The 11,646-nt window shown below is 34.3% G+C and overlaps 1 protein-coding gene across 2 annotated transcripts; it reads right to left on the reverse strand.

Annotated features, from left to right (window-relative positions):
- Positions 1-487: 487 nt before the first annotated feature.
- Positions 488-9,765, reverse strand: LOC118030758 (uncharacterized). Of its 2 annotated transcripts, XM_035034995.2 has the most exons (13): positions 9,398-9,762; positions 7,476-7,650; positions 7,258-7,341; positions 6,684-6,925; positions 6,309-6,552; positions 5,563-5,642; positions 5,217-5,301; positions 4,631-4,762; positions 4,431-4,544; positions 3,653-3,697; positions 2,824-2,905; positions 1,203-1,253; positions 488-1,097 (listed from the first exon to the last, which is right to left on the reverse strand). In XM_035034995.2, the coding sequence occupies exons 1-13, from the start codon at positions 9,529-9,531 to the stop codon at positions 1,006-1,008; spliced, it is 1,560 nt and encodes a 519-aa protein (XP_034890886.1). In that variant the 5' UTR covers positions 9,532-9,762; the 3' UTR covers positions 488-1,005. The 2 variants fall into 2 exon arrangements, with proteins under 2 accessions (XP_034890886.1, XP_073266111.1); XM_073410010.1 differs by lacking the exons at positions 488-1,097; positions 1,203-1,253 and adding an exon at positions 1,263-2,718 and having other exon boundaries at positions 9,398-9,765.
- Positions 9,766-11,646: the final 1,881 nt, after the last annotated feature.

Raw genomic sequence — 11,646 nt, forward strand, 5'->3', positions numbered from 1 at the left:
GACTTTTATTCTTGAATAATCTACATCATTTCTACTTTTATTGTAATAAAAGATTTTCTTTTTATGCAGAAAAGACCTGTAACAAAAATTATGATTTTACATATGAATAATTCCTCAACATCCTGTTTATTTGCAACAAAATATTTTTTTTATATGGCAGTAAATATTAACATGCTTTTGGGGAGAGAGATATTATTTCACCAATTGAGTCATACGTATCTAACATATTCATACCTAATAATTTTTCACAGAGTACATTCTTTCAAGAACAGTGAAATGTCGATTTACGGGAAGGGATGACCACTTTATAGCTCACCATTGAAATGAAATTGCAGAAAAACACAATAGTTACTTGTAGTTTCTGTATTTAATTTAAAGGGTGTTGATTTCAAAGAGAGTTTAAACTTTAAACCATAAAAAGGAAAGGCAAAACAGAAGATGATTCAAATTACTAATCTAGAACCTTCAAAAACTATATCACACAAGCTGGAATAATAATGCAGAACAGCCGCCATTAATGAACACCTCAGTGGTTAATAAACGCCTGAAAGACAACATCTTTCAGCCACTCAGTGCTGCTTCTCAATCAGTTTCTCCACTGCTAATATTTCATTTTTTTGCATAAAAGCTTACACATAACACAAACACGATAATAAGGGGCGGTTCATTAAACCAGCTATTGAGTTTCTTGGTAGTCTGTTTTCAATTAAAATTTGACCAGAAACTGCCACTAGAGAAGGCAAGTGTTACAGCAGCCTACCTGGGCAGCCAAGGCATCAGTTTCTGCTCTAAATCTATTACAGAGCCTTTTTGGCAATAATCACTTGTCCTGCCAGTCAACCCACCAGCGGGCTTTATAAGTTTCTCAATTACTGCTGTACACCTAAGCAGTGATTCTGGAAGTTGTGTGGCAGCCGAACCATGGGAGATCCAGATTTTGGAGGAAAAACTAACTTGAAGTAGGCATACTTGACATCCACATTGCAGGTTTTCCATGTTTTCTTATTATGGTAACATTAGATCGCCTGATGATGCAAGCATTTCCACCTCTGTTCCTTCGGCTGGCTGTTTGGTAGTATAATCTGCCCCAGAATCACCTACAGAAATTAATGATCAAGTTTAATGCATTTTAGAGTTCTAAAAATCCAATAGTCATATGGACATCCACTACTAAAAAGTAGGCAAAAAGTAAGATCTAATACTGAATATAGAATTGATGGATGGCCGTTGTGGTGACATACTACCTCTGGGATCTGCAAGCATCAAAATAGTTTAAAGCAAGATTAGTTTCTTCCCATTCAAGAGAGTACACAAGCATTAGCACTGAAAAATTAACACCAAAGAGCTTGGACAGTGCATCAAATGAAATCAAAACACAACTCTAAAGCCTTTAAAGATCATATAAACCAATTTCACCGTTTTCTTTTTCATGTGCTCATTTATGATTCCACAGCTTTAACATTAGCAGTACTGTGATTCCAAACCTGGAAAATTTGAGTCTGTTTCTTATTTGGATTTGACATCCTACTTTCCTAGCAAATATTCATTTTTGTTGCATCCTGTTGGTTTCCACTTCATGCGTTTTCACCAGAATTTACCCATAGAGTCAAGTCGTTACCTAGAAAACTTCACTTCTGATCACTGCTAGATTAGTTGTCATGTTTTAGTTTTTTTTTTCATTTTTGGACTTACATTAATGGTAAAACCTCTGGTTGAAAAGGATGAAATATTTAGCACAGAATAAAAGGACACGATCATTTGAAGACCAATTTTCTGAGAATTTTATCAAATATGCATAATATATGAGCCTGCCATTCAACTACCAATCTGCAATGAGTGGACAGTCTTACAAGGATTTCTCCATAAAAAGAGCTAGTGCCTAAAGCTGAGGGATGGATTCAAAGGTGGTCCTAAGACACTAAAATTTGTATTGTTTGCTTACAAAGTCAACCTCTCACTGGATATCTTTTAGCCAGCAGGTCCTGGGAAGGATACTTGGGGTTATATACTAATACAATGGGTGAATTCCACAATACCTTGCTTCAGTTGCGAAGGCCTCTAACTTAAAATGTCTTTCGAGAATTGTGCTAAACAGATTTTAAATGCATTTTCAAACATTCCATGATCTATAACAGATAGAAACATATCTGGTGAACAATTTACCACATCTGCAGGTACTTGACCGGATATTGGGTGATATCCAGTCAAGTATTACCAGATATGACAAAACCTCGCTGCAGAATATGAAGGTAGTGCCTTTGCTTTAAAGTAAAGATACTGTAGACAGCACACAACTATGCCTTCTCTATTTTCACCACACAAATAATATGGAATCCAGAACTGTTTGACCCATCACTACCCAATCTTCCTATCATACCTCCCACATACATAACAAGATTGTTGGATTGACTATTTCTTTCCATTCCAAACTAAAATTTTAAGATGCATTCCCATCCATTGCAAGAAAGCATAGGGACTGTAGGCCAGGGACAGACCAATTCAAATCAAAATTGACTCAAATTTTGTACAGATACAAGGCCATCCACCAGCCCAAAATAAAGATGGTAGGCTGGCATTCCATCATCTACATGCTATTCAGATAAAATTTACTCATGGTTCAGAGACACTGGCAACATGATAAAAAGGATACTCCTATCCTCAATGATCCCAGATAAGTGGGCGTACATGGATGTGTGTACAAGTTACTGTTGCATATGCCTGTCAAAAGATAAGTTCTTGCATTCAACTAGCAAAGCATAAAATTTTTCAACGATGGATGAGAGGAATAAGATAGCATGGACAAGTCAGAGTCAAATTACAAACCGAAATGATGTCGTCCTTTAACAGCATCAAAATTCTTGTATGTATAGCCAACGAAACTTAGATCTTTGGGAGTCAAAAGCATCTGCATGGAAACGGATAGATTTTGAATTCACAGGAAGTAGATGACACATTGCAGTCTTATATTGGGATGGGCAGGTAACATTAGTTAGAAGACACATGGGAAACAAGATAAAAATTTCAGAAACAATATAATCCATAGGAAAACCATGTTCAATGGCAGTAGATATTTTTTTATATCTCCAGCATATTCTGTACAAAAAAAGAACAAAGAAAGAAAGAGAGTGGGGTATACAACACACCACCAAAAGAAAAGAAAAGAAAAATCTTCTTTTCCTTGATCAATCATTCTATGGTGAAAACAATTGAACGTTTAAGTATCTCATGTGACAGAAGAGGGAAAGCAATATTTGTATCTCTTTTTGTTTTTTGCATACAAGTATCCTATAATAAAAGCTAGACGGCACCAGGCACATTTGCAGAAAGAAAAGATTGAGGGATGAAAATTCTACAGCAAGAATCGCTTTAATATTTCCATTTTACTATATTTAGAAGAATCAGTGGAAATAATTGCATGCATGGTGCCATTCAAGTCAAGTCAAGTCCACAAACAACTAAATGATCTTGGGCTCATGGCACAATGTTCCCTTTATCTTCATGCTGGGACAGTAAACAATCTACTTTGCAGATGCAGATATCCACTCGTAAAGTTTCCAAGTGGAATTATCTCAGCTCAATGGTGATGATATGATAATACCAACTGTAGTGCAGGTTAATGCATTACATGGGCTAGCCAGCATGAAAAACAAACCTTCCGTGAGCCTGAGCTAGTTCTTGCTGCTGCTGGAGGATCTGACTGATAAAAATTGAAAAATCTTAGTACACAAATAATAAAATACATGGAAGGCATAATCATAAACAAAATTATAACAAGGAAATCAGGAAATCTATTATGACTAAGCAGCAGCAGGAAAGCCTAACAATATTGAACTTTAGTGAACCTTTTTTTTCTTTTCTGGTCATGCTTAAGTGGACCTTCATTTCCATTATTTTATAAAGATTTTGCTTAGTAAGAAACAACAAGGTGCCTCGCCTGCATGCTCTTCCTCTACATTGTTAACTTTTCAAAGTACGTTTATTTGCAGATATGCCAAAGAGAATACGGATTGCATAAATTATTTGTTGTCTAACATTTTTTATAATGTAACCAAAATTTCATACAAGGAAACGCTAAGAATCAATAGGAGGAACCCAGAATTTAAAAAAATGTCCACAGTTTTCATCATAAATATCTCATCAATGGATAAAGTTTTGATTGCATGCATTACTGCACTGCACCCTGAAATTGTTTACAAATATCACTGTGCAAAGCAGCATGACATAATAACACACATCATAAATCTACATATTTATGAATCAGAACTATTGTTGATTTATTAAAATATGCAGTCATTCTTGTTTGGAACTAAATGAGTAGAAGTGGGTCTAATGAAAATTTGTTGATTTGAAGAGAGAGAACATAACAATGATGATGTGGTATATTAAGAGTTTGGTCAAGAAATATTAAAAATTGGCTAACTGTTTCATACTTCATCAAACTTCATAAAGTTCCGAGTGTCTAGTTCTCCATTGACTTCTGGTTTAAACGCTGCCTCCATCTCATAGAGTTTATCCCATGCAACATCATTGAACCAAGGATGGGCCTGATACAGGGAAATTATAATAGCTGTCAGGGAAGAACGTACAGTTTAAATGAAGGAAAATATTTAAGATGATTCAAATTTCTTACTTTAATTTGATTTGCTCCCCCAGTACCTAGTCTATGCTCAACATCACACAAGAGCCTACAAATGAGATCCTTTGCTTCAAGTGACAACCTTGCATCTTCTGGAAATTTAAGGTGATTTCTCCAATGAACAATCTGAAAGCAATTAATGAACCAACCATCAGTTAGAGTAGTGAATCCATACAGCACCAAGAGAATAAGGGTTGAAAGGAGGGAAGAAATCCAAAGAAAGATGCATGGATTGAAACCACAAGAGAAAGCTACGGAGCAGTTTTATAATGATCTATGAAGTGAAAACAGTTTGGTATGGCACAATCACCATGATGTAATTACAGTATAATATTTCTCCCAAAAATGCTAAAGAATAGCTAAACAAGAAGTGGCTTGGACACGTGCTTAAAACACAAAATAAAGAAAATTCTAGCTTAGAGCATATATGGCTTAAGAGCTATGCCCTGTAAGATGAAATTTGAACTTACTGGAATGAATGTTTGCATGGAAATCTACAAGGAGTAGAGAAAAAAGAAAGCTGACAAAGATCAATTGAAGCTGAGAAAGAAACACTAAACAGAAGCATATAACAAGTTACCTTTCTGCAGGTAGTTATTGGATCATCTGAGTAAAAAGGAGGGTAGCCAACAAGCATTTCATACAGTATTGCTCCTAGTGACCACCTACAAGGAGATGAGATAAAGAGCAAATGACTGCCATTTAGAAAACTTGATACCAAATGCATTTCTAAGAACAGTAAAAAAGATTTTCTAAATTCATGGTAAGCATCAAGAAAGGTCTACGACATTCCTTATTATAAAACATATAGGAAGTGAGAAGACTATGAACCATGAAAAAGGAATAGAAACTAAAATCAACAACAAATTACAACTTGTAACTGTAAGAGAATTTTAAACATAAATGAACTAATAAAGTCAACTAACCAGTCACACTCCATGCCATAGCCTTTCTTGAGTAAAACTTCAGGAGCAATGTAATCTGGCGTTCCCACAGTTGAAAATGCCTTTTGGAGAAGATACATCGATTTTAGCCATAATGGTTGGGGGAAAAAGCATTGTAAAATCTCAACAGTTATGGGGATGTAAGAAAGTGCACAACTTATAATAAGGCTTGCTGATGGAAAATATATTGTGCATTCATGTTCCTTTCTAAGTTATAGAGTTTCTAAGAGTAGTGGTATCAATTAAGTTACTACTTTGCATGCACTTGTGTGTCCGTGCACCATTAGATGCCATGCGGCGCTCTTAATCCACAATCAATACCACTAACATTTTTTGAGAGCCTGGAAGCAGAGTGACTTTAATTTCTTTTAGGGGGGGAGGGGGACCCTTCAATGGGTGAAATGCATTCTGAAATTTTTCAAGTTCACAACAACTTCAAAGCACTCAAGAATGGGAAATGAAGAGTTATTAGAGATCAAAGCAAATAACAATTGCTGCATCCAAATTTGAATATCCGACAGAATAATCTGGATAAAATTCTCTAACATTTCTCAATGGCTTTAGATGTCTCTTCACAAAAACAAGGATGAAATGTTGCATCATCTAAAAATTATGCTCCAAAACTTCAATCATACTTTCACAAAAATTTTAGGCATGCCCATATTTATGCTTGTGGAATGTTTTTTTCAGCACCTCGAGAAATATACTAATAGAAGTATGTTCCTTACCAACTTCCTTCTGTTCATCTGCCAATGCTGAAGCTGTTCATGGGGGCTTCTCCAACTACTTTTATTGTCCGCATCGGCAATACCTCCATCGATATCCATTGGTTCAGTCATATTTTCATCATCAATTGTTTTATTTTCATGGATCACGGATAAAGTTGCACAATCAAGAGGCTTACACAGGCCAAAATCTGATAGCTTCATGTGGCCATTTTTGTCCAGAAGAAGGTTATCAGGTTTAATATCTCTGGAAGAAAAGCGAAAGTAATTTAATAAGAAAGAGAAAAATACTTAAATGAAAGCTGAAAGTGATAAAAATCTCCACATAAACCCGGTCAAAAGCATTAGTTTAAGGATGTAGCTGGAATAATATTTAACCTGTGAATGTAATTATGTTTGTGAATCGACTCGATGGCAAGGATACTTTGAGCAATGTAAAACTTAGCCACATTTTCAGTTAAGGTATCCTCCCTTATCAGCAGAGTCATCATATCACCACCGGGCAGATATTCCATAATCAGATATAGATACTCAGCATCCTGAAATGAGTAATACAGTTTGACAATGCAGTGGCTTGCAACTTCTGCCAGCAAGTTCCGTTCAGCTCTAACATGTTCCACCTATGTTGCAAAAAAATATTTTTTCAGAATATTAAAGAAGCAATGTACAGAGTAATATGAGATAACACCACAGAATTTCTCTGGAAAAACACAAAAAGAAAGGTGCCAAAACAAGCCATTGTAACCAGAGTAAAAAATAAAAAAGATCAGTCATCTCCACTTAAACATGCACATGGGCAAGACAGATAAAAAGGGACTGTACAACCCTTGCTGCAATAAAAAGTGATGACTAGGCAGTACATTGTGCAAATAGTGGGACTGATGAAACAAGTCATTCCTCAGAATAGGCTTGGGGACACAGAATAGATCAGTGATGGTAGTTCTCATTTCACCTGTCCTCTCTTTAGCATTTCAGATTTCTTCAACTTTTTCATGGCATAAATATTGCCAGATTTCTTCTCCCGACACAATCGAACCTGTAGTTTGAGAAAACATGAGAAACAAATATATTCAAAGCTGCAAAAGGTGACAAAATATAATGCCTAACATGAGAATTTAATGAATGATGAATTGTTCAGTGCACTGCCCATGTATCATGCACATTTCTAACCTCACCAAAGGCTCCCCTTCCAATGATGGTCAAAAGCTCAAAATCATCAACACATATCTTGTGCCTTTTAAGTCGCATGAACTCTGTCTCTTTTCTTTCTAAGTCTTTAATCAGGTTCATCTGCTCCTCCTTGGGAACGTCAGAAGAAGCTAGCTTTCTTTCTAACACCCATCGTCTGCAATGAAAGTAAATCATGACTGTAAAGTCCAGAACTATATCTTTGAACAAAGCATGTCAATGACTGAGAAACAGCATCATCAAATTAAGGTTTTGAGCCAGGTCAGGATAAACTGATGGGAACATGTCAATTTACAGAATTAAGGTTTTAAAGAGTAGATAACTAAAATCTGTCTTAAGTTAAATCTTGTATCATCTTGTAAGTCATCTTCAAGAAACAACCATTCACAACTTGATGATGGAAACTCATCTTTTGCAGTATATCCATTAACAGAACAAAGCTCCAGGTAGCAGGGAAAAAATAACAAGAAGAAACAAAAGATTTATGTCATTCATCCACAATGAAGAATCTATAGAAGCCTAGTCAGGATAGTCATACAAATCTCAAGTCCATCAGATAGGACATGATGGTCTCAAGAGGAAGAATTTGGAAAGAAATCCTAATCTTCAACAAAATTGTTGCTATCAGAATTTGAACCTGCACCTTTACAAATGCAAGCAGGAGACTTTAGCTCTTACACCAAGCAATAGATCCTAGATGAAAGTAATAAGTAAAATTACAAAATAAGTGCCTTGTATATGAGCCATATAATTTAATGCCAAGAGTAATTGACTTAACTGGAGAAAATCTTCGCTGTTAATTGCAGAATACATATGCCAAAGATTTTGAACTACTATTACAAAATCCAGATGGTAGAGATCCTAAGGTTTTAAATAAATCGGGTATTTAGACATCGTAGTCAAAAACAAAATGAAGACACTTCCCTTCGTTGTCATGATCAAATGCACACCGAATTGATAGAAATAATCCATATTATGAGAAATTACCCAGAAAAGGAAAAAAAACAGCAGCTGCCTCAATCACAAAACAACAAATGAACAAGTTTTAAATGGGTAGGGTATGAAAAAACTCTTCTGGAATTTCTTGAAACAACCTATTTAAACCAATCCAGCAAAGGAGTCTCATGTCAGCGTTGCAGAAGGAGGCCTAGTTTATTGTACTTAAAGTATATTTTTGCTGATAATTTTTTTTTTTTTCAGAGAAATGCAGCTCTTTTCAGGACAGGCTCTTCATCAACTACTAAACTACAATTTTCAGCAGCCACTCAGATGTTGTAGTTGACTCTTCTAGACAATCAGCATGGGTTTTCAAAATTGTGAACTCTGAAGAAAATTTTCTATGATCTAAGAAACTCAATTCATCCAGGGAGAAATACATTGACAATCTGCACTAGACTACCTTACACCATTTCGGTTGATAAAAGGTACATTTCAACCTACTAGGGTTGAATAATAGCGATGCATCGGTATCTTAGTCCCGCTAGATCAGCTTCACAAAACACCCTACATATTTAATAACCAAAGAAAAAAGAAAAGATCTTCTTCCCTTAATCATTTCCTACTTTTTTCTCATTTCCAAAACAAAACAAACTGATATCAAGAAGACACATAAATCATGCTTAGCCATAACACAATCCAATAATGTATATTCACTATTTAATCTAATTAAAACTTAACATAAAATCCCTAAGCATCCAATTTATTAAATACAATTAGTAGAAAACAAATTACTAAATCAATTTAACTACTACATCCAATGATGCACAATGTAAGATTCAAGAATTTTCTTCATAATAAGAGCAATCAAGCACAGCATAGCACAGCTGCTCAACTAAATCACCAAGCTTATTCAGAATCTAATTAACTAATCAATGAATTTGTAGCAGTAATGTAAAGAGAGAGACCTTTCTTTTCGCTCTTGAATATTCTTCATTTGAGCTCTATAGTGATTCTCTATAAACTGCTTTGCTGCCGCCACTTTCTCCATCGTCAAGCTCGATCCCAGCACCTCCTCCACTTCTTCCTCTATATCCTCCATTTCTACTTTCTCTCTCTGAAACCCCTCCTCTCTCTCTCTCTCTCTCTCTCTTAAATCTCTCTCTGTATCTATCTCTGTATCTAACTAAGCATATAGCAGAACAACTCTTTTAATTAAAATTCCTCTCTCTCTCTTCGAGTGCTCGCTCGCTTTCTCTCTCTAAGAATACTCGCTCGCTTTCTCTCTCTAAAGCTCAGTGAGTCGCTGAAACTCATACAGTCTCTCCTTCATTTATCTTAGACACCCAAACGTTCAGTGCCATGTGATTCCCTGAAATAATGATCACACAAACACAAACTCTATAGCCAATGAAAACTTGAAAGGTGGATTAAATGGGTTTAATCATTCTCGTACTTGAATGACGTGTAATCAGTCTCGTAGTTAGTGAAAAGTAGAGGATAAAAGCTCTGTGTCTTTAATCAAGTGAGCTTAACAATTGTTGTCAAAAAGGGTGAATGATGGTACTCACGCGCTATAAATATTGCGTGAGATGCAATAAAGGTGTCAGTGTCAGGTAATAAATGACGTTTCAACACATCTTAGTACAGCACAAGAATACAAGGAGGGACCATGTTGCTTGGCTGTGATTGGGGCGTGTCGTCTAATCTCTGACATGGTGATGTTGATGCGTTAATTCCTTGGTCAGTGATTGGGTGTCTCTGCTTGAAGGGTTGTGAGTTGGTCTGTTATACACTCATACATTAAATGGCTGTATTAGTTTCACTGTACTTTTGAGTTGTACGAGGGGGGAAAAAAAAGACACTTGTGAGTTATTATTATTATTATTATGGAAATTCCCATTTATTTACCAGTTTTCCTAGAAATGGCAATATAGCCCGAACATCATATGACTGATTTTAACTCGTGGATTTTTTTTTAATAGTTACTTTATTGATAAAGTAGTAAATAAAATATGTATATCGATTTAAAAATCGAATCAGATATATATATATATATGAAATAATAATAAAATTATAAATGTTATATACATTTATATAAATGTGTCACAATATTAATAAATCCATGACTTGATATTAATATTATACATTATTATATTAATATTGAGGCACATATATATCTCTAATATACTTATTACTCCTTTATTTTATGTTAATTCATAGATAATGCTTGAATAATGATTTTTCAAGAACATGAATATCTAAACTTTATTTATAATTAATAAGTAAAATTAAGAATATAAAAAAAAATAAGGATAAAAAACGGTTGAAACTGGTTTGGCTTGATTTTTTTCTGGTTTGTGTTCGGTTCGGTTTCATCAAAATTTTAATTAGTTTAATTAATTTTTTTTACGATTTGATTCTTTCTGTTTTTTTTTGTTTTCTCGATTTAATTAATTATTATTTTTTTTTTTTTGCTCATTCCTAAATATATTTATTAACAATGTTCTTTGTCATTAGCATTTTTTCCCTTTTGCTTCTTTTTATTTTTATCATCTAGGCATATAACAATTTATACTTTGGACAGGCTAATTCAATTCTTATATTTGGACAGGCTCATCACTTACTTGGTGTGGTGCCAAGTAATTGAAGGGCACGTGGAAGCAAAGATTAAGTGTGTGGTTAATAATGTAATAGTTTTTATGATTATAATTAAGAAATAAGTTTTTAAAAAATATAAAAACTTAATTTTAAGTTTCTATCATAATTTGAGATAATTTTATGAATATTTTTTTATAACCCAACAACTTGTGTTTAAAGTAAAATCAATCAACTTGTAGAAATAAATTGATTAATTAATATAGTTTCTCATAGTTAATCTTAAGCGACAAAGAATTAGTCTGGTGGTTCAAGGCTCCACGAAAGCCCGATTTCCTTATAAATCTTAAATAATAAAAAAATCTAACAATGGCATTTATGTTAATTTGGCTTCTATATTTCTAGTTTTTAAGTTTTAGCACTCCTTCCTAAAAAAAAAAAAAAAAAAAGGTGAAAAATAGTAAAGGTTGCTTGAATAGGTGTGTATAACATAGGTGTTAAAGTGAAATTTAAAAAAAAAAAGGAGCCAAATTAAATTTTAAAATAGGTGCAATTAAAAAAATAGCAATAAGTAACATGCTAGTGGATCTACATGTAAAGGATAAACATACGTCCACAC

The sequence above is a fragment of the Populus alba genome, chromosome 6, assembly GCF_005239225.2.
Source record: "Populus alba chromosome 6, ASM523922v2, whole genome shotgun sequence".
NCBI classification, from domain to species: Eukaryota; Viridiplantae; Streptophyta; class Magnoliopsida; order Malpighiales; family Salicaceae; genus Populus; species Populus alba.

Bases quoted from the DNA above. Each gene is read 5' to 3' on its own strand.
- LOC118030758 (XM_035034995.2), bottom strand. From the start codon at position 9,531: ATGGAGGATATAGAGGAAGAAGTGGAGGAGGTGCTGGGATCGAGCTTG. The intron at 5,302-5,562 runs GTTAGTTGACTT...ATCTCCTTGTAG, and splicing joins TATGGCATGGAGTGTGACTG to GTGGTCACTAGGAGCAATAC. The intron at 4,763-5,216 runs GTAACTTGTTAT...AATTGCTTTCAG, and splicing joins CAATAACTACCTGCAGAAAG to ATTGTTCATTGGAGAAATCA.